The sequence below is a fragment of the Anomaloglossus baeobatrachus genome, chromosome 8, assembly GCF_048569485.1.
Source record: "Anomaloglossus baeobatrachus isolate aAnoBae1 chromosome 8, aAnoBae1.hap1, whole genome shotgun sequence".
Taxonomy (NCBI): Eukaryota; Metazoa; Chordata; class Amphibia; order Anura; family Aromobatidae; genus Anomaloglossus; species Anomaloglossus baeobatrachus.
In genome coordinates this window covers 27,759,976-27,787,475 of record NC_134360.1, presented here as the reverse complement: position 1 = coordinate 27,787,475, position 27,500 = coordinate 27,759,976, and the positions used below count along the sequence as shown (strand labels likewise).

The window sequence follows — 27,500 nt, the reverse complement described above, 5'->3', positions numbered from 1 at the left end:
GCTTTAACTTTACTTGCAAATATTACTGTAATTAAACCTCCAATCTCAGAACTGAAGCTATGCCTGGATTCGGCATCCTAGCCCCAGTCTAGCACTGGCTTTACTTCAGGTATGAAAATCCTGGTGGTTGGTTCCCTTTAACGCTTTGCAACCTAAAGGCAGAGAAGTAAAAAGTGGAAAATCAGTTCTACGTAAATATTAAAAAAAAAAAGTTGAAGCACGTTCGGAAGTTTTCTCATATTCCTGGGATGGGGACAACTTCCTAATGGCTAACCTAAGAACCGAGACCCGTCTGTGAATGGTGCCGCAGGTGATCATGTGCACCTCCGCTCCATTCACTGCTTACGGGACGGATGAGCGCGGCAGCCATTGCTATAAATGGAGCGGAGGTGCGGATGATCGACTGCCACTTCATTCACTACGGGACGGCTGATCGCGGCAGCCATTGCTATAAATGGAGCGGAGGTGCGGATGATCGACTACCGCTTCATTCACTCCTTACGGGATGGCTGAGCGCGGCAGTCATTGCTATAAATGGAGCGGAGGTGCGGATGATCAACTACCGCTTCATTCACTCTTTACGGGATGGCTGAACGCGGCATTCATTGCTATAAATGGAGCGGAGGTGCGGATGATCGACTACCGCTTCATTCACTCCTTACGGAACGGCTGAGTGCGGCAGTCATTACTATGAATGGAGCGGAGGTGCGGATGATCAACTACCGCTTCATTCACTCCTTATGGAACGGCTGAGTGCGGCAGTCATTACTATGAATGGAGCGGAGGTGCGGATGATCGACTACCGCTTCATTCACTCCTTACGGGACGGCTGAGCGCGGCAATCATTGCTATAAATGGAGCGGAGGTGCGGATGATCGACTACCGCTTCATTCACTCCTTACGGGATGGCTGAGCGTGGCAGTCATTGCTATAAATGGAGCGGAGGTGCGGATGATCAACTACCGCTTCATTCACTCTTTACGGGATGGCTGAACGCGGCATTCATTGCTATAAATGGAGCGGAGGTGCGGATGATCGACTACCGCTTCATTCACTCCTTACGGAATGGCTGAGTGCGGCAATCATTGCTATAAATGGAGCGGAGGTGCGGATGATCGACTACCGCTTCATTCACTCCTTACGGAACGGCTGAGCGCGGCAATCATTGCTATAAATGGAGCGGAGGTGCGGATGATCGACTACCGCTTCATTCACTCCTTACGGGACGGCTGAGCGCGGCAGCCATTGCTATAAATGGAGCGGAGGTGCGGATGATCAACTACCGCTTCATTCACTCTTTACGGGATGGCTGAACGCGGCATTCATTGCTATAAATGGAGCGGAGGTGCGGATGATCGACTACCGCTTCATTCACTCCTTACAGGACGGCTGAGCACGGCAGCCATTGCTATAAATGGAGCGGAGGTGCGGATGATCAACTACCGCTTCATTCACTCCTTACGGGATGGCTGAGCGCGGCAGTCATTGCTATAAATGGAGCGGAGGTGCGGATGATCAACTACCGCTTCATTCACTCCTTACGGGACGGCTGAACGCGGCATTCATTGCTATAAATGGAGCGGAGGTGCGGATGATCGACTACCGATTTCATTTTTACGAGGATTTCGGATCCGCGGACCCCCAGCGATTGGGAAGTAAGGATGGTAGATAACTTCCAAACCTTTTACAACCCAAATGTATCAATACGTCGTACCGCTGTTCCACAAATTTGCCGCAAACTCTGGCAATGCCAGTCGCAAGAAACATTCCCGTAATGATGCCCCCCCACTCCCCCCTATAATTACTGGTTCTGAGTGTGATTTGGGGGTGTAAGCCCTTCATCGAGCTTCTTTACGCGCCCTCTCTGTCCTCGTACAGTATAACGGCACACACTTGTGTAAAGACCGCACAGTGCCGTATTCTACCATCTGTAATAGGAGTCACCTGCAGGATAACGCCGCCCTATAATGATAACCCCGCAGATAAAACGCAGCTGCCTCATGGTTAAGTCCTTCTCCTCACTGTGTAATGATCATTACAAGCTGCAAATCCCCGCAGCTTGTAAACGCTTTCCTGACCGGCACAACTGCCGGCTCCATTACTCCGCAAATGTATCATTTATGCAGTAAAATAGAAGAATAAATAAAGTCTTCCCGGGACCGTGACATGCGGCGTCTTCCGGCTGCGTCCTAGATCCTCTCACATAATTACCAGGGCCCCGTGATTCTCCTCGATTTGTACTTTTATTGCTCCAATGCACTTAATATAGAAAATGGGCAACTTTGCAAACAGCCGTGATTAAAAATATTCTGCCGTGTTATTGCTCTGCGTCTCCAGAGTTATAGACTACAAAGGACCCCTGTGCCGTCTGATTTAGTAACCATACTCCCTCACATCTGGCCTAACTTAACAGTTTCATGCAAAAATATTTAATCTATCCGAATAGGTGATAATTGTTAAATCTGTGATGGTTGGCTGCCCAAAAGGAACCCCCGTTAAATACTAGAATGCTTCACATTGATCCACCATACCACCCAGCTTCACCAGCATGTCTACAAGTCATTTAAAGAGGTGCGACCATCAGGATTTTCCTTTATAAACTGAAGCCAGTGCTATACTGGCGCTATCATGCTGATTCTATACATACCTTTAGTTGTGAGATCGGATGTATAGTTTCTGAAATACAGGCAAGTAAAGTTTGTGAAATGCACTGTTATTTGATTGACAGCAGCTACAGAATATCTAATAGGTGGGTCGGGTTTTGCTAGTTATTCCTGCCCCTTGTCTGCTGCCTGTCCTTCCTGCCTCCCCCTCTAATAATAGAGACGGGAAGGAAGGACAGGCAGCAGACAGGTGTGGGTATAACTAGCAAAACCCGACCCACCTATTAGATATTCTGTAGCACCTATCAATCAAATATCAGTGCATTTCACATACTTTACTTGCTTTGGCTTTGTGATCTTTTTTTGTTTCTATAATAACGAATGTTACATCACATGACAATCCTTAGGTGTCTAATATATGTTTTTCAAAATTTTGTTTGTTGCTTATGACAAAAGTGTTCTACGCACGCGGGAAAACAAAACGGTGGAGTCTTATGCGGTATTCCCTGCATCTGAGAGCAGAGGAGGGATAAAATTCTTGTTTCTGCAAGGAAAGTCCGTGAAGGATATTCATGGTGAGATGTCGCAGACGTTGGGGAATCAGTGCCCTTCATATTCCACAGATAAGATCTGGGTTGCCAAATGTAAAACGGGCCACTTCAGCCCCAATGATGAGGAACGTTCTGGACGACCAAGAGTGGTGGTTGTTCCGGAGATCGTCGATGCTGTGCACAACCTCATATCAGCTGTTTCCAAACCTGATGAAACACCTCAAGGGTACCAAATTTCACTCCATTTCTGATGCCATGTCTGCTACGGATGCCTGGTTTGAGGCACAACCGAAATCCTTCTTTTTGTTAGGCTTACTTCTTACATCGGTATCCGAAAATCTGTGTGTTGACATCAGTGGAATAAATGTAAAGTTTCATCATCCTATCTCGTTTCTTTCTGGGTAAAGCCAAAGACTTATCAGCAGCCCCTCGTATTTCACTAACCTGTTTTCTCAGTTGACAATCATCTCTGCACACTCCTGTTCTTTTCAGCAGTTTAAATTTACTTCCTGGCTCAGACCTGCTGCTTAACCTTTCATTTGCTGCAAGCATAACAAGCTCTTCTCTGGAGCTGTTCACATTACAAACACTGTTGCAACAGGATGTATTTTTTTTTTTTGTTTTTTTTTAAACTAGTTTCTGTTTATCCTTACTGCCAGAAACTATACATTTGTGGGCCGATTTAACTCATTTGTTGTAAGCATAACAAGCTGTTCACTTTACACTGTTGCAACCAATTGTGTTTTTTTTTTTTTTTTTTTTAAAAACTACTTTTGTCTTTTCATCCCTGCTGCCAGCGACTATACATTTGTGCGCTGATTTAACTCTTTATTTGCTGTAAGCATAACAAGCTCTTCTCTGGAGCTGTTCACATTACAAACACTGTTATAATGGGCTGTATTCTATCTTGAAAACTAGTTTCTTTTCATCTCTGCTACCAGAAATTATACATTAGTGAGCCGATTTAACTCTTCATTTGCTGTCAGCATAACAATCTCTTCTCTGGACCTGTTCACACTGCAAACGCTGAAGGACGTACTGTACATCTTCTGTTCCTGTGTCCGTCCATAACCCCTGCTCTGTCTCTTCTCCACTTGTCTGCCTTTGTTGGTACTCACTATTCCATGAGCCATCCGTCAAGTCCAGCTCACAGTGCCATTTTCCTTTGGTCCGTATTGCCCACCCCATTACTTTTCATCTCTGCTACCAGAAATTATACATTAGTGAGCCGATTTACCTCCTCTTTTGCAGTCAGCATAACAAACTCTTCTCTGGACCTGTTCACACTACAAATGCTGCAAGACTTAAGGCTACTTTACACACTGCGATATCGGTCCCGATATCGCTAGTGTGCGTACCCGCCCCCATCTGTTGCGCGACATGGGCATATCGCTGCCTGTGCCGCACAACATCGCCCAGAGCCGTCACACATACTTACCTGTCCGGCGACGTCGCTGTGACCGGCGAACCGCCTCCTTTCTAAGGGGGCGGTCCGTGCGGCGTCACAGCGACGTCACTGAACCGCCGCCCAATAGCAGCGGAGGGGCGGAGATGAGCGGGACGTAACATCCCGCCCACCTCCTTCCTTCCGCATAGCGGCCGGGAGGCAGGTAGGGAGACGTTCCTCGCTCCTGCGGCGTCACACGCAGCGATGTGTGATGCCGCAGGAACGAGGAACAACCTCGTTACTGCTGAAGTAACGATTTTTGGGAATTAGGACCCGTGTAGCCGATTAGCGATAAATCACGCTTTTGCGACGATTTTACATCGCTGAACGCTGTTACACAAAGCTATATCGCTAACGATTGCGGAAGTGCGTCACCAAAACCGTGACCCCAACGACAAAATTCGGGCGATATCGCAGTGTGTAAAGCCCGCTTTAGTGTACATCTTCTGTTCCTGTGTCCGTCTATAACCCCGGCTCTGTCTCTTCTCCACTTGTCTGCCTTTCCTGGTACTCGATACAATGAGCCATCCTTCAAGTTCGGCTTACTGTGCCATTTCCTTTGGTCCGTATTGTCCTAGAGAGTCCACCTCACCAATGAGCTCAATTAAAAAACAAACAAACAAACAAGAAGGGGGATAAAATCTCCTCCAAAAATTCAGCAATTACTTACAGCAAATAGAGGGCAGCAGTTATTACCTGGCCAGGCCAAGGAACTAATGCAATAGCAGGATGCAGCAAGACCCCCAATAAGGTGGAGGCATCACAGGTGCAAAAGAAGCAAATCACTCACACTCTTCCAATCGATGGCCTGGGCAGGTTATAACTGCTGCCCTCTATTTGCTGTAAGTAGTCACCAGCTCTGCCTGGTTTTTATACGACTAGCTGCAGAAGGATCCTCCCCCCACTATCAACTAAAAAGTCATCCCTCCTTGGCTTAGCTCTGCTTCCTCACCTATGGAAGTGACTGGGAGGAAATTAACAGTTATGTTTTGACAAATCTTGATACATTTATTACATTCCGTAGGATTCTTTTTTTTTTTTTTTTCTTCCTAATTTTTTTACGCCAAAAAGTTTATTATCCCCATTCACTTTTTGCAGATTGAGACTCAAGCAACCTACGTTCTCGTTCAATGACTTGGATCCAACTTTGGCCAAATTCGCCTTTTATCCCCTAACAATGTCATGCATTTTTTTCATTATGTGAGTGAAAAATGGCCATTTATAGATTGACAAAAGCCCCCCGGCGTGGTATTTCAGCGTTAGAAATTGGACGTCAGTCTGGAGCCAGCACGTAACACTTAACGCGGGGATGATTTGTAAAGCCGCCCTTGACATCCCGGCATAAAAGGTCTCGGAAAGGTGCCGCACACCTACTATTTCCAATGATGAATGTGATCAGGATTATTGCGAATAACAAGTGTCAAACAAAACGAGCCCCTTGTCCTCCTCCCTCCTCCGCCTCTCGCACCATAGCTCTTGTGAATAAGACAGTTACCTGGGTTTTTTTTTTTCGGGAGCCAGGAGCATGCCTCTACGGTAAATGCATCACTGAATCCCCCGCGGAGATGTAATGCAAATTAGGGGCCTGCGATCTTCTGCTCGGCGGGTATTTATTGTAGGTGGCGGGATCACACCGAGCCCGTCTTTAAGGTTTGTTCTTTAATGACGAGCTTTGATTTACAGGCAGGTCACCTTTGTGTTCCAGGGAAAAGAATCAAACGTTTCGTTTTGTTTTGTTTTTTTTTAAAAGGCTATAGAAATCCCTTTTACCTTTTGTTCGGGGGGCCTATGGGGATACATTGTCCGGGTCGAGTACAGGCTGAATGTAATCACCAGTAATCATGTAACAATGAGTGTAGGCCGAATTTGATTCATGCCTGGAGTATGAGCGCAGAACGCACGTGTTTTATTGATCCACTCTGTTCTGATGATTATACTTCTGAATTATGCTGCTCGAGATTTGACACAATCCACTAATCAAGTGTCGGCGCTCGTGCTGGGGGGCCTGGAGCCCACCGGAGACTGTTAGATTGCTCCAGGGCTGCTTCTCGACTCATAGCTGATGAATACAGGGCTGTGGCGGGGTCTTTTCTAAATCCTATCAACTCGTAATGTTGCCTATTTTTATTAAGTCTATGGGCACCTTTTTTACATGGGGGGAATTGTTTTTACATGCCAATGGTCACCTTTCACTAGGTTTGTCTGTAATTTTCAGTTTTTAACTAATTTCCTGTCTCCCTGATAATCATTTTCCAAGTTTCAGAATATTTTGTTGAGGGAGTGTCTCTTCCAGTAATATAGGCTGAGGGAGTGTCTCTTCCGGTAATATAGGCTGAGGGAGTGTCTCTCCCGGTAATATAGGCTGAGGGGGTGTCTCTCCCGGTAATATAGGCTGAGGGAGTGTCTCCCGGTAATATAGGCTGAGGGAGTGTCTCCCGGTAATATAGGCTGAGGGGGTGTCTCTCCCGGTGATGTAGGCTGAGGGGGTGTCTCTCCCGGTGATGTAGGCTGAGGGGGTGTCTCTCCCGGTGATGTAGGCTGAGGGGGTGTCTCTCCCGGTGATGTAGGCTGAGGGGGTGTCTCTCCCGGTGATGTAGGCTGAGGGGGTGTCTCTCCCGGTGATGTAGGCTGAGGGGGTGTCTCTCCCGGTGATATAGGCTGAGGGGGTGTCTCTCCCGGTGATATAGGCTGAGGGAGTGTCTCGCCCGGTAATATAGGCTGAGGGAGTGTCTCGCCCGGTAATATAGGCTGAGGGAGTGTCTCTCCCAGTGATATAGGCTGAGGGAGTGTCTCTCCCGGTGATATAGGCTGAGGGAGTGTCTCTCCCGGTGATATAGGCTGAGGGAGTGTCTCTCCCGGTGATATAGGCTGAGGGAGTGTCTCTCCCGGTGATACAGACTGAGGGAGGGTCTCTCCCAGTGATATAGGCTGAGGGAGGGTCTCTCCCGGTGATATAGGCTGAGGGAGGGTCTCTCCCGGTGATATAGGCTGAGGGGGGGTCTCTCCCGGTGATATAGGCTGAGGGAGTGTCTCTCCCGGTAATATAGGCTGAAGAAGTGTCTCACCCAGTGATATAGGCTGAGGGAGTATCTTTCCCAGTAATATAGGCTGAGGGAGTGTCTCTACCGGTGATACAGGCTGAGGGAGTGTCTCTACCGGTGATATCGGCTGGAGTACTTTGTGCTGCAATCTTCTGTTGCTTTCACGGATCAGCATGACTCTAATGCGGGCGTCACACGGTACGATATATCGGGCGATATGTCGTCGGGGTCATGTCGGTAGTGACGCACATCCGGCATCGTCTGATATATCGTAGCGTGTGACGGTGAACGAGCAGAAATACTCACCTTCTCGTTCATCGTTGACACGTCGCTCAGTTCAAAAAATCGCACGTCCTGTTGTTCATTGTTCCCGAGGCAGCACACATCGCTCCGTGTGACACCCCCGGAAACGATGATCACAGCTTACCTGCGTTCCGCCGGCAATGCGGAAGGAAGGAGGTGGGCGGGATGTTTTACGTCCCGTTCATCTCCGCCCCTCCGCTTCTATTGGGCGGCCGCTGTGTCGCTGTGACGCCGAACGTCCCTCCCCCTTCAGGAAGAGGATGTTTGCCGCCCACAGCGACGTCGTTCGGGAGGTAAGTGCGTGTGACGGGGCTTAAAGACTTTGTGCACCACAGACAACTAATTGCCCGTGACGCACAAAGGACGGGGGCGGGTACGATCGCTTATGTGATCGCACGATTTATCGTCCCGTGTGACGCCTGCATAAGACTTTGTTCACACAGTGCGTTTTTGCTGCTTTTTTTTTTTTTTTCTGCATTAAAACTGTAGCAAAACCTCCTTTATTGGCAGGAAATACGGTATCTGCTGTTTTGGTACAGTTTTTGCTGCATTTTTACATCATGTTTGCACTTCCTCTTTGCTTTGTACGAATGAAAAACGGGACAAATATGCTGAAAGAATCGACATGCTGCTTCTTGCAAAAACCAAGCAGGTTGTCATTTCAGTCAGGAAAAAAAAAAAAGTGCGTGTGCATGAGATTTCTGGAATCTCAGGCTTTGATGGTACTGTAAAAGCAGCACTTTATTAGCTTGGATTTGCATAAAACCAGTGAAAAAAAACATGATAAAAAAAAATCCCTGCCATGTTTGTAGGTCTCTTGCTCCCACCGACCTTTTCAGCTTTGCCCATAAATTTTCAATAGGATTGAGATCAGGGCTTTGTGATGGCCACACCAAAAGATTGACTTTGTTCTCCTTAAGCCACTGTGTAACCAGTTTGGCAGTAGCTTCGGGTCATTGTTCATTTGGAAGACCCATCTCTGCCCAAGCTTTAAGTTCCTGGCTGATGTCTTGAGATGTTCTTCAGTATTGCCACATACTTTTCTTTCCTCATGATGCCATCTATGTTGTGAAGTGCACCAGTCCCTCCTGCAGCAAAACAACCCCCACAACATGATGCTGCCACCCCCATGTGTCACAGTTGGGATGTCGTTGTTAGGCTTCAAATCTTCTCCCTTTTTCCTCCAAACATAACAATGGTCATTATGGCCAAACAGTTCAATTTTAGTTTTGTCAGACCACAAGACATGTCTCCAAAAATGAAGGTCTTTGTTCCTGTGTGCATTTGCAAACATTAATCTAGCATTTTTATGTTTCTTTTGGAGTAATGGCTTCTTCCTGGCAGAGCGGCCTTTCAGTCCATGGTGATACAGAACTCGTTTCACTGTGGATAATGACACAATCTTACCAGCTTCCGCCAGCATCTTCACAAGGTCTTTTGCTTTTGCTCTTGGATTGATATGCACATGTCTGACCAAAGCACATTCATCTCTGGTACACAGAACCCGTCTCCTCCCTGAGCGGTGAGATGGCCGGACATTCCCATCTTGTTTGTACTTGCATATAATTGTTTGTACAGATGAACGAGGCACCTTCAGGTATCTGGAAATTGCACCCAAGGATGAACCAGACTTTTGCAAGTCCACAATTCTCCTCCTGAGATCTTGGCTGATTTCTTTTGACTTACACACAGCTTCTTTGTGGAGTATCATGGGAATTAGGTGTGCATTACAATACATCCACAGGTGTGTCTGCAATTAACTCAGATGTTGCCAATAAACCTATCGGAAGCTTTCAAAGTCATGACATCATCATATGGGCTATCCCGTATTGTTTAATGGCATAGTACTGTTCGTGTATGAAAACTTTTGACTTTGCAGAAACTAATAAAAATGCCTTAAAATATTCTCTCTCATTATTCTGGCATTTGGCAAAAATAAATAATTTTGGTTCCTAATTGACCTAAAACGGGAAAGGTTTATTCTGATTTTATGTCAGATAGTGAGAAAAACCTGCAGATGTGTCTGTATAGAGAGCGGAGGGAAAAACCTGCAGATGTGTCTGTATAGAGAGTGGAGGGAAAAACCTGCAGATGTGTTTTTATAGAGAGCGGAAGGAAAAACCTGCAGATGTGTCTTTATAGAGAGCGGAAGGAAAAAACCTGCAGATGTGTCTGTATAGAGAGCGGAAGGAAAAACCTGAATATGTGTCTGTATAGAGAGCGGAAGGAAAAACCTGCATATGTGTCTTTATAGAGAGCGGAAGGAAAAACCTGCAGATGTGTCTGTATAGAGAGCGGAAGGAAAAACCTGCAGATGTGTCTGTATAGAGAGCAGAAGGAAAAACCTGCAGATGTTTTTATAGAGAGCAGAAGGAAAAACATGCAGATGTGTCTGTATAGAGAGCGGAAGGAAAAACCTGCAGATGTGTCTGTATAGAGAGCGGAAGGAAAAACCTGCAGATGTGTCTGTATAGAGAGCGGAAGGAAAAACCTGCAGATGTCTGTATAGAGAGCGGAAGGAAAAACCTGCAGATGTGTCTGTATAGAGAGCGGAAGGAAAAACCTGCAGATGTGTCTGTATAGAGAGCGGAAGGAAAAACCTGCAGATGTGTCTGTATAGAGAGCGGAGGGAAAAACCTGCAGATGTGTCTGTATAGAGAGCGGAAGGAAAAACCTGCAGATGTGTCTGTATAGAGAGCGGAAGGAAAAACCTGCAGATGTGTCGGTATAGAGAGCGGAAGGAAAAACCTGCAGATGTGTCTGTATAGAGAGCGGAAGGAAAAACCTGCAGATGTGTCTTTATAGCTATTGCTGGAAACGTCTGAGTTCACTGTATGTATCAGTTACGCATCTGATTGGAATGAAGAAGGATCTAGGTTTATACTTTTCTCCGTTGTTTCTTCACAAAGAAGGAAAATATGGAGTCCGTGTTTTTCAGGTTATTTCTTCAGTAGGCAAATGTTGAAAAGTTATTTATTTATTTTTTTTCCTAAGAAAAATCATTTAGTTTCATTCGTCCATATATTACTAAATGTAAAAACCCGAGCGGTTTATTGCCCGCCGAGCCGCTGCAGAACGGAGAAAGTTCACATCGTCTTGTTTTACGAGTAGAAAACACCATTACATCCTGCATGTTACTTGCACCGTTTGCAAAGGCCAGAGATGGTGGAAATGTAAAATGCCAGCGTGTGAGTGGAAAAACATAACCACTGGTGGAAAAAAAAGACCCCATAGAATTGATTTCAAAAGGTTACAATGGAGTTTTTCTTTTGGGGTGTACACAAATAAAGTGGGGGAGCAGACCTGCATTTTTTTTTTTTCTTTTTGGAAGATGTATTTTCTGGGAGATGAAGAAGACTAAATTCCTTTATCAACTACCGTACTACTTTCCTTGAGACTTCCCGGTATGTTTGATTGTAGGTATGATGCAGTCTGCAGGATTATTGCTTTGAAAAATTCCATATCTCTGATAGATGCAATTATAAATTATTGGTATCTGTTGGAAAACTGGTAGTGTGTCTTCATGGTGTGTGGAAGTTGTTCATGGTGGAGTCGCAGTCACTATTTATAAAGGTAGCATATTTCATTGTTATTGGACAATCTTGTGCACCCTTTGTCCGGCCAAACAATCCGGTGCACTCTTGGGCCGGCCAAACAATCCGGTGCACTCTTGGGCCAGCCAAACAATCCGGTGCACTCTTGTCTGGCCAAACAATCCGGTGCACTCTTGTCCAGCCAAACAATCCGGTGCACTCTTGTCCGGCCAAGCAATCCGGTGCACTCTTGTCCGCCCAAGCAATCCGGTGCACTCTTGTCCGGCCAAGCAATCCGGTGCACTCTTGGTCCGGCCAAGCAATCCGGTGCACTCTTGGTCCGGCCAAGCAATCCGGTGCACTCTTGGTCCGGCCAAGCAATCCGGTGCACTCTTGGTCCGGCCAAGCAATCCGGTGCACTCTTGGTCCGGCCAAGCAATCCGGTGCACTCTTGGTCCGGCCAAGCAATCCGGTGCACTCTTGGTCCGGCCAAGCAATCCGGTGCACTCTTGGTCCGGCCAAGCAATCCGGTGCACTCTTGGTCCGGCCAAACAATCCGGTGCACTCTTGGTCTGGCCAAACAATCCGGTGCACTCTTGGTCCGGCCAAGCAATCCGGTGCACTCTTGGTCCGGCCAAACAATCCGGTGCACTCTTGGTCCGGCCAAACAATCCGGTGCACTCTTGGTCCGGCCAAACAATCCGGTGCACTCTTGGTCCGGCCAAGCAATCCGGTGCACTCTTGGTCCGGCCAAGCAATCCGGTGCACTCTTGGTCCGGCCAAGCAATCCGGTGCACTCTTGGTCCGGCCAAGCAATCCGGTGCACTCTTGGTCCGGCCAAGCAATCCGGTGCACTCTTGGTCCGGCCAAGCAATCCGGTGCACTCTTGGTCCGGCCAAGCAATCCGGTGCACTCTTGGTCCGGCCAAGCAATCCGGTGCACTCTTGGTCCGGCCAAGCAATCCGGTGCACTCTTGGTCCGGCCAAGCAATCCGGTGCACTCTTGGTCCGGCCAAGCAATCCGGTGCACTCTTGGTCCGGCCAAGCAATCCGGTGCACTCTTGGTCCGGCCAAGCAATCCGGTGCACTCTTGGTCCGGCCAAGCAATCCGGTGCACTCTTGGTCCGGCCAAGCAATCCGGTGCACTCTTGGTCCGGCCAAGCAATCCGGTGCACTCTTGGTCCGGCCAAGCAATCCGGTGCACTCTTGGTCCGGCCAAGAAATCCGGTGCACTCTTGGTCCGGCCAAGCAATCCGGTGCACTCTTGGTCCGGCCAAGCAATCCGGTGCACTCTTGGTCCGGCCAAGCAATCCGGTGCACTCTTGGTCCGGCCAAGCAATCCGGTGCACTCTTGGTCCGGCCAAGCAATCCGGTGCACTCTTGGTCCGGCCAAGCAATCCGGTGCACTCTTGGTCCGGCCAAGCAATCCGGTGCACTCTTGGTCCGGCCAAGCAATCCGGTGCACTCTTGGTCCGGCCAAGCAATCCGGTGCACTCTTGGTCCGGCCAAGCAATCCGGTGCACTCTTGGTCCGGCCAAGCAATCCGGTGCACTCTTGGTCCGGCCAAGCAATCCGGTGCACTCTTGGTCCGGCCAAGCAATCCGGTGCACTCTTGGTCCGGCCAAGCAATCCGGTGCACTCTTGGTCCGGCCAAGTAATCCGGTGCACTCTTCGTCCGGCCAAGCAATCCGGTGCACTCTTGGTCCGGCCAAGCAATCCGGTGCACTCTTGGTCCGGCCAAGCAATCCGGTGCACTCTTGGTCCGGCCAAGCAATCCGGTGCACTCTTGGTCCGGCCAAGCAATCCGGTGCACTCTTGGTCCGGCCAAGCAATCCGGTGCACTCTTGGTCCGGCCAAGCAATCCGGTGCACTCTTGGTCCGGCCAAGCAATCCGGTGCACTCTTGGTCCGGCCAAGCAATCCGGTGCACTCTTCGTCCGGCCAAGCAATCCGGTGCACTCTTCGTCCGGCCAAGCAATCCGGTGCACTCTTGGTCCGGCCAAGCAATTTCGTGCACCTTCCCACTTGTGTTTTCATCGATCTCTGCTCCTGGAGCCAGAGCTGTCAACCAAGGAAGAAGGGGAATAGAAAACAGGTTGGTGAGAAAATGCACTGATCCAAGGGTGCACCGAGCGCCTGTGCTTGGTTTGAACAGTCATTTCATGCTGACAGCCTCGCTTGTAAAAAGTCTGCGTTCTGTTTAGTACTCGCTTTATTTGCATTACCCAAAATACTTTATCGTGCCAGTCCTTATGCGATGTGTTTGTATTTACTTGCACCCCGGCCTCCGGTAATAACTATATGGACATCATGGTATTCACAATGGAGGGAATGAATCCCTGTCCAGATGAGATGTGTGCGGCCGCCCGCAGAGCTGTGGGATCTGTGTGCGCTGTACATATGGTGCAGCAGACGTGCCGCGCTTCCCACACGCAGCGCTGCCTCCCCCAGAAACAATCTGCACTTATTATCTTGTTACTGACGCCACAAACTACTTCTGCAGGAAACAGATCAACTTATTACATGGTTTGTTGTAACTTTTACCCTTTTCTTTCATGTGACCGTAGAAGTTAGGACAAGGTGCACACTGCAATATCTCTTGCCTGTCTACCAAATTGTCCCCTCCTCATATGTCTGTCTTACTAAATACATGTTTACTTAATGAAACCATGGAGTTTTTCTTAAAGTTGTTTTTTGTGCTGTCCCTCTGTTATTCCTCCTGGAATTATATTTCTAAATTACTATTTAGATGCTACCACTTTCCATTCTGCATGTGAGTGTTCTGCTAGTTCAATCTACAACTTGTTCTGGTAATTGACATAACCTGACTATCAGCAGAATAGTGAGTTCAGCTCTGAAGTAAAATACAGGATGTTACTCAGGATCAGTGCAGGATAAGTAATGTATGTACACAGTGACTGCACCAGCAGAATAGTGAGTGCAGCTCTGGAGTATAATACAGTAAGTAACTCAGGATCAGTAACGTTATCTATGTACACAGTAACTGCACCAGCAGAGTATAATACAGAATGTAACTTAGGATCAGTACAGGATCAGTAATGTATGTACATAGTGACTGCACCAGCTGAATAGTGAGTGCAGCTCTGGAGTATAATGCAGAATGTAACTCAGGATCAGTAATGTATGTACACAGTGACTGCACCAGCAGAATAGTGAGTGCAGCTCTGGAGTATAATACAGGAAGTAACTTAGGATCAGTACAGGATAAGTAATGTAATGTATGTACACAGTGACTGCACCAGCAGAATAGTGAGTGCAGCTCTGGAGTATAATACAGGAAGTAACTTGGGATCAGTACAGGATAAGTAATGTAATGTATGTACACAGTGACTGCACCAGCAGAATAGTGAGTGCAGCTCTGGAGTATAATACAGGAAGTAACTTGGGATCAGTACAGGATAAGTAATGTAATGTATGTACACAGTGACTGCACCAGCAGAATAGTGAGTGCAGCTCTGGAGTATAATACAGGATGTAACTCATGATCAGTACTGTATACAGCAGGGTGTTCATTTCCTATTTTTCTCCTTTTTAAGCAGATTAGGTCTGTACATATTGACTACTGACACATTTTCCTTTGTACATTGTTTTGTGACAATGTCTCCTCAGTGGTGACTTATGTTGGAGTTGGCCGGTGAGGTTTGGCTCTGCTGTGTCTGAATGTTCTTCTTTCTGTAGAACATCCTCAGCTTTTGGAAGCCCCAGGTTCTCCTCTCTACCGTCCAATTACTGTGGGTGGTTACTGAGTACATTACTGTTGTTGCCAGTATCTGCTGTCACACGTTGGCCGAGCTGCTGCCGTTCTGGGGTTTATAATCAGGCTTCTTTTACCGGCTTGTATAGCCTGGGCTGGGCATAATGGGGAGACCTTCAAGGAGTTTCCCATTGTCCCGTGACCAAAATTGCCAAATATTCTATCAGTGTCTGATCGCTGACGTCTATCTGCAAGAATTAGTTCTGATGGAATGGACTCATCTGGAGCAGGAGTCTGAGTTTCAGCCTCATGTTTCTGCTGTGGATCCTCGTGGATCTGACATTTCTGCCGTGGATCCTCGTGGATCTGCCGTTGATCCTCGTGGATCTGACGTTTCTGCCTTGGATCCTTGTGGCTCTGCCGTTGATCCTCGTGGATCTGACGTTTCTGTCTTGGGTCCTTGTGGCTCTGCCGTTGATCCTCGTGGATCTGACGTTTCTGCCTTGGATCCTTGTGGCTCTGCCGTTGATCCTCGTGGATCTGACGTTTCTGCCTTGGATCCTTGTGGCTCTGCCGTTGATCCTCGTGGATCTGACGTTTCTGCCTTGAATACTTGTGGCTCTGCCGTTGATCCTCGTGGATCTGCTGTTTCTGCCTTGGATCCTCATGGATCAGATGTTTCTGCCTTGGATCCTCGTGGCTCTGCCATTTGATCCTCGTGGATCTGCTGTTTCTGCCTTGGATCCTCATGGATCAGCCGTTTCTGCCTTGGATCCTCGTTGATCTGCCGTGGATCTGCCGTGGATCCTCGTGGATCTGCCTTTGGATTCTCATGGATCTGCAGTTTTTGCTGGAGATTTAACGTTGGGTTTTTGACACATGGGTGACTTTTACTCCGTTGGGCATTCCTGAACTCTTGGGATTGGTGCGGATCCCAGGGGTGAGATGCCCAACGTATCACCTGCCTATCTTGTTGCATTCTTTGAAGAACTCTTTTAAATGCACTGGAAACCGCATGACCATCCGGGAGAACAAGCTGCTTGTTTGGAGCCCAGCACAGTGGGACCCTGAGGCGAGTGTTTGTCCACTCACCTGCAAGTTCTTCCACCCGCCTATGCGAGGGACCACTTACAGTGCCTCCACATCTGGATTTATGGTGGTGCGACCTTCTAGGAGGGCATGCCATGCATCTAGAAGTCCTGTCTCGGCACTCAAAGGACCACTTTCCATTCCTCAACCTCCAGACTTGTGACAGCAGGACTAGCCAGCAGGACATGCCATTTGGACCACCCTAGGACCTAGGGGAGCTTGGACCAGCTAGTATGGCATGCCGCTTCCTTCTGGATAGGCACAGGAACATTCTCTGCTCCTCCATCCCTGGCCCTAAAATAGTGAGTCTTGTTGGGGAAGCATGCTGCCCTGGTTCTCGGGGTGCAACTCCCCGCACCTTCATTCTCAGACTTGGAAGAATGGGGCAAGCCTTCAGAACCTGCCATTTTCCTACACCTTCCATCTAGCCAACCGGGCGCCCTTTTTCCACTCCAACTCCTCAGTGACCTGTCTAGAGGGCATGACGCTGGAACTCCCATGCGGCTACTTGGGGATCTCACCTTGTTAGTTCCACTTCTGGAACCTGATGGGAGGACATGTCTCCTACCTGGAATTCCCGTTTGGCCACTCAAGGGACCACTTTCCATTCCTCAACCTCCAGACTTAGGGCAGCTGGACGAGCCAGCAGGGCATGCCATTTGGACCACTCCCTGCTGTACCACCCAGGAACTAGGGCAGTCGGGATGGCATGCCGCTTCCTTTCAACTTCTGCCCGGATAGTCCCAGGAACGCTTCCTGCTTATCCATCCCTGACCAACTGGTGAAGCATGCTGCTCGGGTGCTCAGAGGACAGCTCCCCGCTTTTCCTCTCCCAGACTTAGAACAGTGGGACATACCATTTTCCTACAACTTCATCTGGCCACTCGGGGGACCTTTTTCCACTCCTACAACTCTGGGACCTGCCTACAGGTCATGCCACTGGTCCAGAACCCCCATGCGGCCTCCTAGGGACCTAACCTTCGTAGTTTCACCTCTGTACCCCGATGGGAGGATATGTCTCCTACCTGGAACCATTTAGCCACTCAGGGGGCATTTTCCCACTCTTACAATTCTGGGACCTGCCTACAGGTAATACTGTTAGGGTGAACTCTTAACCAGAGATCACTAGGTGCCTACTGCCTATCCGAATTGGTATATACCAAGTGCATGCATAAAAGAATCCACACCAGACACAGTCGGATATGAAGTCTCTTCTTGGTCACAGTAAAGATGGCACCAAACAGACAGAGAAGGAACATGCGTCCTCTTGATATAGGCTAGGGGCGTACACAAGTTCAGATATGCCCATTTAGTGGGACAGTTCATGAGCTAGCCAATGGGGAGATCCGTGTTGCTGTTGATGGGTGCGTCTGACTTCAGTGGATGAAACCATGATGATGGGAGGGACGTCATCTGGTGCATCCATGCTGATGGTTTGGTCTGTGATGTCTTCTAGCTTGACCAGGGGTCTTCCCTTATATGGTGGTCTTCTTTCATCTGGACATTCCTTGCATTCCAAGCAAGGTGTGGATAACAGGAAATGGCGGCCATCTTTATATCTGTGTCATGTGTATGATCTGAACCCCTAATTATGTAAGACAAATCGACATATTTCCCACAATGCTCTATGTCCAGAGGTTAATTAAGTATTTCATTTTATGGCTCTCCTCAACAATACCAACTGTCTAAAAACCCCATGCGGCCTTCTAGGGACCTCGCCTTCGTAGTTTCACCTCTGGAACCCGATTGGAGGACATGCCTCCTGCCTGTAACGATCTAGCCACTTAAAGTATCAGGCCAACTGGGAAAGTATGCTGCTCGGGTGCTCAGAGGACAGCTCCCCGCTCCTCCTCTCCCAAACGTAGAACAGTGGGACATACCATTTTCGTACAACTTCATCTGGCCACTTGGGGGACCTTTTCCCACTCCTACAACTCTGGGACCTGCCTACAGGTCATGCCTCAAGTCTAAAACTCCCATGCGGCCTCCTTGGGACCTCACCTTGGTAATTTCACCTCTGGACCCTGATGGGAGAACATGCCTCCTGCCTGGAACCATCTAGCCAGTTGGGGTACCTTTTGCCACTCTACAACTCTGGGATCTGCCTACAGGTCATGCCACCGGTCTAAAATCCCCATGCGGCCTCCTAGGGACCTCACCCTGGTAGTTTCACCTCTGGACCCTGATGGGAGAACATGCCTCCTGCCTGGAACCATCTAGCCAGTTGGGGTACCTTTTGCCACTCCTACAACTCTGGGATCTGCCTACAGGTCATGCCACTGGTCTAGAACCCCCATGCGGCCTCCTAGGGACCTCACCTTGGTAGTTTCACCTCTGGACCCCGATGGGAGTACATGCCTCCAGCCTGGAATGCCCATTTGGCCACTCTGGGGACTATGTCCTACACCCCAAGGCGTCTCGCAAAATAGAGTTCTGAATTATGGAAACCTTACTCGGCCAGTAGATTCCCCTCCGGTATGAACGTTGTACGTGGCTCCCATACACTGCAAGAAAGGGTTTGGGGGATGCTACAACCGCGACGCGTTTTATGGGTTGCTGCCTCGTGAACCTTTAATGGATGTATGTAAGTTTTATATAGATCTATTTACATCCAGAGAACATTGACTTTTTTTCCTCACCGGTAAGAAACGTCGTCTTTGGCTTTTTGACCGTCTTTTAAGTGCTTTGGAATGGAAAATAGAAAACGATCAGAGGGCTGCAGCGAGTGCCGGCTCCTCGGCAGAACCTCTGCCCTTCCTTACCTGCCCTTCCTCCCGCAGGCAAGGAGTTAACAGCACTGATTGTCGGCTGGGAGAGACCACGGCCGTCCGTGTCTTCACAGATGTTCTGCGCTGTGCTCCAGGCTTTTGTGACAAGGAAGAGATGTACTTTTCAGATTTAACGTGTTCTAGCCGTGGAATAGCTTAAAGCGAGGTTTTATGATCAACCTTTCCTTACAAATAGAGTTGAAATGCTGAACATTTGCAATCATAAAACTTTAAGGCTTTTTTTATTTTCTTTTTTTCATTTTTTTTTTCTCCTTTTACAGTTCCTTTTTTTTTTTTTATTTTTTTTATTGTTTTGACGATAAAAGGAATATTTTATGGTTTGGCCGTAAGTGTTTTTATTTTATTTTTTTATTATTTTTATGGAATAACTGAAGTTTAAAAGTTTTTTGTTTTTTTTTTCTTTGACTTCTGTGCAAATTTCTGGTTACAATTAACATTATGCAGTCCAGCAATTAAATATAATTAATAAAAAAAATAAAATAAAATAGATTAATAAATGAAAATGCCATTTATTGCAGTCGTTGCGTAGGATTTCCTCGCACAGATGCATCGGATGAAAGAAAAAAAAAATCGATTTTCATGGATTGTTTTTGGCGTCTTGGAATTTTGATTATTGGGTCGGAGAAGTAACCAAAAATGTGTGGTGCTGGGACAACTTAAATGATATTTCATCAAATCAAGAGTCTACGTGAATATAGGAATCTTTATAATATATCTTAGCAGGGAAACTATGCTTTTTTTTTTTTTTTCCTCCATCTATAAGCCACCTCTCAAATGACTAAATTTCCTCTTGCTTGGAATGGACTGTCCGCTCTCACTGAGGGATCAGATTACAGCTGGCTATTGAAGTCTATAGACTGGGCTTACTGAGGGATCAGATTACAGCTGCCTATTGAAGTCTGTAGAGAGTGGACTCACTGAGGGATCGGATTACAGCTGCCTATTGAAGTCTATAGAGTGGGCTCACTAAGGGATCAGATTATAGCTGCCTATTGAAGTCTATGGAGAGTGGGCTCAATGAAGGATCAGATTACAGCTGCCTATTGATAATTGAAGTCTGTAGAGAGTGGGCTCACTGAGGGATACGCTTACAGCTGCCTATTGAAGTCTATAGAGAGTGGGCTCACTGAGGGATCAGATTACAGCTACCTATTGAAGTCTATAGAGTAGGCTCACTGAGGGATCAGATTACAGCTTCCTATTGAAGTCTATAGAGAGTGGGCTCACTGAGGGATCAGATTACAGCTGCCTATTGAAGTCTGTAGAGAGTGGGCTCACTAAGGGATCAGATTATAGCTGCCTATTGATAATTGAAGTCTATAGAGAGTGGGCATACTGAGGGATGAGATTACAGCTGCCTATTGAAGTCTATGGAGAGTGGGCTCAATGAAGGATCAGATTACAGCTGCCTATTGAAGTCTGTAGAGAGTGGGCTCACTGAGGGATACGCTTACAGCTGCCTATTGAAGTCTGTAGAGAGTGGGCTCACTGAGGGATCAGATTACAGCTACCTATTGAAGTCTATAGAGAGTTGGCTCACTGAGGGATCAGATTACAGCTGCCTATTGAAGTCTATAGAGAGTTGGCTCACTGAGGGATCAGATTACAGCTGCCTATTGAAGTCTATAGAGAGTTGGCTCACTAAGGGATCAGATTACAGCTACCTATTGAAGTCTATAGAGAGTTGGCTCACTAAGGGATCAGATTACAGCTACCTATTGAAGAGAGTGGAAAGATCACCCATTTCTTGATTCACAGCAACACTGCTCAGTGAACCTGTGCTACATGAAGACCGTGTAAAACTAAGAAAAAGAGAGTGCAAAATAGTGTCTTACCAGATATTAAAATAAAAGTATGTTACTGTACACTCATCTAGTGTGGTTGTTAAAGTCACAACCAACACAAAAAGCGCACAGATAATGGCGGCTGCCGCAGCCCCACGTTTAGATATCTTCAATGCTGGAGAGTAGAAGGGGTTAAACGCTGCGCTGTCGCCAAAAGATGATAAAAAAAATGTTGATTTAATGAAGTATTTTATTCCATAGGTCTACGTGTTTCGAGGTGAGGACCTCTTTTCAGGACCACAAAAATCAGAAAAAAAAACATTGTTTTTTTTCTAATTTTTGTGGTCCTGAACAAGAGGTCCTCACCTCGAAACGCGTAGACCTATGGAATAAAATAATTTTTCATTAAATGAACAATGTTTTTATTATCCTTTTGGCGACAGCGCGGCGTTAACCTCTTCTACTCTCCAGCATTGAAGATACATGAAGGCAGTGTAGCACTCACCGCTGCAGATGGTGAAGAAGCGAGCAGGAGTGGACCCACTAGACCACAGCTGAACCCCCGGGCATACCCTTTTAGTAGAAGGGGCTTGACTAAGCGCCCACCGCGAGGCAGACACCAGGTACCACTCCCAGGGCAGTGACCGGTATTGTGGCAGCTGACCCCCAGGACAAGGACAAACACGGGAACAAGCAGGCAGAGTCTCTAGTGCAGCAAAGACCATCAGGAAGTCTGAGGCAGATGGGCATTGATAGGGAGGACTGACAGCGTCACTAGTAAAGCTGGGACCACCAGTGTAGGTGGCACGGCCAAGGATGGACCGACACCGGGGTACTGACTGGACTGGGAGACAATGAAAGGACACTGTAACAGGGACGCACAGCAGACAAGGGCACCTGACAACTAGCTGGCTAGAAAAGAAACCACTAACTAATCATGTTGATCAGGCACCTTCCCTAGTGAGAGAGTGCCTTAAGTACCTAATGCCATGGCAGTGAGTGGGTGTCCCTGCAGAGAAGACAATCGGTGCAGAGGCGTCAGCGGTACAGACAAGAGTGCAGGAAGCCTTCATGTCTGTGTGTCCTGTGTCAACCCTTAGCTGGGAAAACTTTTGTTCCCTGGCTTTTTATTTTGAAAAAACAACAACAAACTGTACTATACTCACCCTCCCCGGGTCCAGCACTGAGTCTCTGCTATGGCCGTTAATGGAGCTCCCAAGTTGACGGCACGAGCTGCTGAGCTCACTGGCTGCCGCAAATAAACTCTGTGAGCGGAAGCAGAGGTTCGCCTCTGGACCTGAGTAGGGTGAGATTGCACAAAAATAAAAGTTTTACATTTTTGCATGTTATATGTAATAATCTAGGAAATCAGAATTAGTTTTATCCCAACATCGGCCATAAGGGCTGACCTCATCAGATCATTGACTAATAAAGGTGATTATTGTTAAAATGTTCTTTCTTTTTTCATTTAGGGCGCCCAAGTGACCACGAGAAGATGGCTGAACCTGCAGGAATACCAGAGCAAGAAGCTCATGGCAGACAACGGCGTCACGGTGCAGCGGTTCTTTGTGGCTGACAGCGCTGGCGAAGCCCTCGAGGCCGCCAAGAGGCTGAGTATGCACAATATTCTATATATTCGGGTTAGTCCTGCTCCTCTCACTTCTGTATTGAGAGGGGCGCGGGATCGGTACTTGATAGTTTCCCGACAGGTGACCGGGGATGTAACGTTCCCTTCACAGGAGCACCGGGATGGTGATGACGGACCTTCAGCACACAATGTCACAAGGGAGGGGGTCATTGGGGTCCGATCGGATTCATCACCAGGATTGTGCCTCATAAATGCCAGCGTCAGAGATGTATTTAGATGTAAATGTTGCTTTTCTCCTGAATCCGGCGTTGTTTCTTTTGTTCCTGCTACTCTCCATTCCTGAGATATGACCCCTTCTTCCCTGTATATAAAGTAGCCAAGGGGGCGTGGTTCTGATTTCTGAGACTTGAGGACCACACCTATTTGGAGAACAACTCCAAACTCTAAAACACATACGTGATGAGTGGTGACATTGGTCTAATTATAGGGGGGGGGGGGAAGGGGGGGGTGTCTCTGCAGACACCACCCCTTTATTTGGTTGCACCCTACAGAAGTGCTGCGTTTGTAGTTAATAGTGTTACATGAAGACAATGCGTAAAAGCATGGAAGACCTGAGATCTGCAGAGGCCCCCCCGTCCTGCGCGCGGAGGCTGAGGCCGCCCCCCTCCCCGTCCTGCGCGCGGAGGCTGAGGCCGCCCCCCTCCCCGTCCTGCGCGCGGAGGCTGAGGCCGCCCCCCTCCCCGTCCTGCGCGCGGAGGCTGAGGCCGCCCCCCTCCCCGTCCTGCGCGCGGAGGCTGAGGCCGCCCCTCCCCGTCCTGCGCGCGGAGGCTGAGGCCGCCCCTCCCCGTCCTGCGCGCGGAGGCTGAGGCCGCCCCTCCCCGTCCTGCGCGCGGAGGCTGAGGCCGCCCCTCCCCGTCCTGCGCGCGGAGGCTGAGGCCGCCCCTCCCCGTCCTGCGCGCGGAGGCTGAGGCCGCCCCTCCCCGTCCTGCGCACGGAGGCTGAAGCGGCCCCCCCCGTCCTGCGCGCGGAGGCTGAGGCGGTCCCCCCCCCCGTCCTGCGCGCGGAGGCTGAGGCGGTCCCCCCCCCCGTCCTGCGCGCGGAGGCTGAGGCGGTCCCCCCCCCCCGTCCTGCGCGCGGAGGCTGAGGCGGTCCCCCCCCCCCCGTCCTGCGCGCGGAGGCTGAGGCGGTCCCCCCCCCCGTCCTGCGCGCAGAGGCTGAGGCGGTCCCCCCCCCCCGTCCTGCGCGCAGAGGCTGAGGCGGTCCCCCCCCCCCGTCCTGCGCGCAGAGGCTGAGGCGGTCCCCCCCCCCGTCCTGCGCGCAGAGGCTGAGGCGGTCCCCCCCCCCCGTCCTGCGCGCAGAGGCTGAGGCGGTCCCCCCCCCCCCCGTCCTGCGCGCAGAGGCTGAGGCGGTCCCCCCCCCCCCCCGTCCTGCGCGCAGAGGCTGAGGCGGTCCCCCCCCCCGTCCTGCGCGCAGAGGCTGAGGCGGTCCCCCCCCCCGTCCTGCGCGCAGAGGCTGAGGCGGTCCCCCCCCCCCGTCCTGCGCGCAGAGGCTGAGGCGGTCCCCCCCCCCGTCCTGCGCGCGGAGGCTGAGGCGGTCCCCCCCCCCCGTCCTGCGCGCGGAGGCTGAGGCGGTCCCCCCCCCCCCCCCGTCCTGCGCGCGGAGGCTGAGGCGGTCCCCCCCCCCCCCGTCCTGCGCGCAGAGGCTGAGGCGGTCCCCCCCCCCCCGTCCTGCGCGCAGAGGCTGAGGCGGTCCCCCCCCCCCGTCCTGCGCGCAGAGGCTGAGGCGGTCCCCCCCCCCCCCCCGTCCTGCGCGCAGAGGCTGAGGCGGTCCCCCCCCCCCCCCGTCCTGCGCGCAGAGGCTGAGGCGGTCCCCCCCCCCCCCGTCCTGCGCGCGGAGGCTGAGGCGGCCCCCCCCGTCCTGCGCGCGGAGGCTGAGGCCGCCCCCCCCCCCCCCTGTCCTGCGCGCGGAGGCTGAGGCCGCCCCCCCCCCCCCCCCTGTCCTGCGCGCGGAGGCTGGGGCCGCCCCCCCCCCCCCTGTCCTGCGCGCGGAGGCTGGGGCCGCCCCCCCCCGTCCTGCGCGCGGAGGCTGGGGCCGCCCCCCCCGTCCTGCGCGCGGAGGCTGGGGCCGCCCCCCCCCGTCCTGCGCGCGGAGGCTGGGGCCGCCCCCCCCCCGTCCTGCGCGCGGAGGCTGGGGCCGCCCCCCCCCCCGTCCTGCGCGCGGAGGCTGGGGCCGCCCCCCCCCCCGTCCTGCGCGCGGAGGCTGGGGCCGCCCCCCCCCCCGTCCTGCGCGCGGAGGCTGGGGCCGCCCCCCCCCCCGTCCTGCGCGCGGAGGCTGGGGCCGCCCCCCCCCCCGTCCTGCGCGCGGAGGCTGAGGCCGCCCCCACCCCCCCCCCGTCCTGCGCGCGGAGGCTGAGGCCGCCCCCACCCCCCCCCGTCCTGCGCGCGGAGGCTGAGGCCGCCCCCGACCCCCCCCCCCTGTCCTGCGCGCGGAGGCTGAGGCCGCCCCCACCCCCCCCCTGTCCTGCGCGCGGAGGCTGAGGCCGCCCCCACCCCCCCCCCCTGTCCTGCGCGCGGAGGCTGGGGCCGCCCCCCCCCCCGTCCTGCGCGCGGAGGCTGGGGCCGCCCCCCCCCCCGTCCTGCGCGCGGAGGCTGGGGCCGCCCCCCCCCCCCCGTCTGCGCGCGGATGCTGGGGCCGCCCCCCCCCCCCGTCCTGCGCGCGGAGGCTGAGGCCGCCCCCACCCCCCCCCCCTGTCCTGCGCGCGGAGGCTGAGGCCGCCCCCACCCCCCCCCCCCTGTCCTGCGCGCGGAGGCTGGGGCCGCCCCCCCCCCCGTCCTGCGCGCGGAGGCTGGGGCCGCCCCCCCCCCGTCCTGCGCGCGGAGGCTGGGGCCGCCCCCCCCCCCCGTCCTGCGCGCGGAGGCTGGGGCCGCCCCCCCCCCGTCCTGCGCGCGGAGGCTGAGGCCGCCCCCGACCCCCCCCCGTCCTGCGCGCGGAGGCTGAGGCCGCCCCCACCCCCCCCCCCCTGTCCTGCGCGCGGAGGCTGAGGCCGCCCCCACCCCCCCCCCCCTGTCCTGCGCGCGGAGGCTGAGGCCGCCCCCCACGCCCCCCCCCTTTCCTGCGCGCGGAGGCTGGGGCCGCCCCCCCCCGTCCTGCGCGCGGAGGCTGGGGCCGCCCCCCCCCCGTCCTGCGGCGCGGGAGGCTGGGGCCGCCCCCCCCCGTCCTGCGCGCGGAGGCTGGGGCCGCCCCCCCCCCCCGTCCTGCGCGCGGAGGCTGGGGCCGCCCCCCCCCCCGTCCTGCGCGCGGAGGCTGAGGCCGCCCCCACCCCCCCCCCGTCCTGCGCGCGGAGGCTGAGGCCGCCCCCACCCCCCCCCCGTCCTGCGCGCGGAGGCTGAGGCCGCCCCCACCCCCCCCGTCCTGCGCGCGGAGGCTGAGGCCGCCCCCACCCCCCCCCCCTGTCCTGCGCGCGGAGGCTGGGGCCGCCCCCCCCCCCCGTCCTGCGCGCGGAGGCTGGGGCCGCCCCCCCCCCCCGTCTGCGCGCGGAGGCTGGGGCCGCCCCCCCCCCCGTCCTGCGCGCGGAGGCTGGGGCCGCCCCCCCCCCCCGTCCTGCGCGCGGAGGCTGGGGCCGCCCCCCCCCCCCCCGTCCTGCGCGCGGAGGCTGAGGCCGCCCCCACCCCCCCCCCGTCCTGCGCGCGGAGGCTGAGGCCGCCCCCACCCCCCCCCCTGTCCTGCGCGCGGAGGCTGAGGCCGCCCCCCACCCCCCCCCCCCTTTCCTGCGCGCGGAGGCTGGGGCCGCCCCCCCCCCGTCCTGCGCGCGGAGGCTGGGGCCGCCCCCCCCCCCCCCGTCCTGCGCGCGGAGGCTGGGGCCGCCCCCCCCCGTCCTGCGCGCGGAGGCTGGGGCCGCCCCCCCCCCCGTCCTGCGCGCGGAGGCTGGGGCCGCCCCCCCCCCCGTCCTGCGCGCGGAGGCTGGGGCCGCCCCCCCCCCCCGTCCCTGCGCGCGGAGGCTGGGGCCGCCCCCCCCCCCGTCCTGCGCGCGGAGGCTGGGGCCACCCCCCCCCGTCCTGCGCGCGGAGGCTGAGGCCGCCCCCACCCCCCCCCCCGTCCTGCGCGCGGAGGCTGAGGCCGCCCCCACCCCCCCCCCCCTGTCCTGCGCGCGGAGGCTGAGGCCGCCCCCACCCCCCCCCCCCTGTCCTGCGCGCGGAGGCTGAGGCCGCCCCCACCCCCCCCCTGGTCCTGCGCGCGGAGGCTGGGGCCGCCCCCCCCCCGTCCTGCGCGCGGAGGCTGGGGCCGCCCCCCCCCCCCCGTCCTGCGCGCGGAGGCTGGGGCCGCCCCCCCCCCCCCGTCCTGCGCGCGGAGGCTGAGGCCGCCCCCACCCCCCCCCCGTCCTGCGCGCGGAGGCTGAGGCCGCCCCCACCCCCCCCCCCCCCTGTCCTGCGCGCGGAGGCTGAGGGCCGCCCCCACCCCCCCCCCCCTGTCCTGCGCGCGGAGGCTGGGGCCGCCCCCCCCCCCCGTCCTGCGCGCGGAGGCTGGGGCCGCCCCCCCCCCCGTCCTGCGCGCGGAGGCTGGGGCCGCCCCCCCCCCGTCCTGCGCGCGGAGGCTGGGGCCGCCCCCCCCCCCCCGTCCTGCGCGCGGAGGCTGGGGCCGCCCCCCCCCCCGTCCTGCGCGCGGAGGCTGAGGCCGCCCCCACCCCCCCCCCCGTCCTGCGCGCGGAGGCTGAGGCCGCCCCCACCCCCCCCCCGTCCTGCGCGCGGAGGCTGAGGCCGCCCCCACCCCCCCCCGTCCTGCGCGCGGAGGCTGAGGCCGCCCCCCCACCCCCCCCCCCTGTCCTGCGCGCGGAGGCTGGGGCCGCCCCCCCCCCCCCGTCCTGCGCGCGGAGGCTGGGGCCGCCCCCCCCCCCGTCCTGCGCGCGGAGGCTGGGGCCGCCCCCCCCCCCGTCCTGCGCGCGGAGGCTGGGGCCGCCCCCCCCCCCCGTCCTGCGCGCGGAGCTGAGGCCGCCCCCACCCCCCCCCGTCCTGCGCGCGGAGGCTGAGGCCGCCCCCACCCCCCCCCCCCTGTCCCTGCGCGC

The 27,500-nt window shown here is 53.7% G+C and overlaps 1 protein-coding gene across 1 annotated transcript in view; it reads left to right on the top strand.

Moving 5' to 3' along the window:
* SUCLG2 (succinate-CoA ligase GDP-forming subunit beta) overlaps positions 1-27,500 on the top strand; it is a 271,295-nt gene that overhangs the window by 34,941 nt on the left and 208,854 nt on the right. Inside the window, exon 2 of the mRNA XM_075320699.1 lies at positions 22,326-22,467. Coding sequence (XP_075176814.1) covers positions 22,326-22,467 — 142 coding nt within the window. The remainder of the gene's footprint in view (positions 1-22,325; positions 22,468-27,500) is intronic.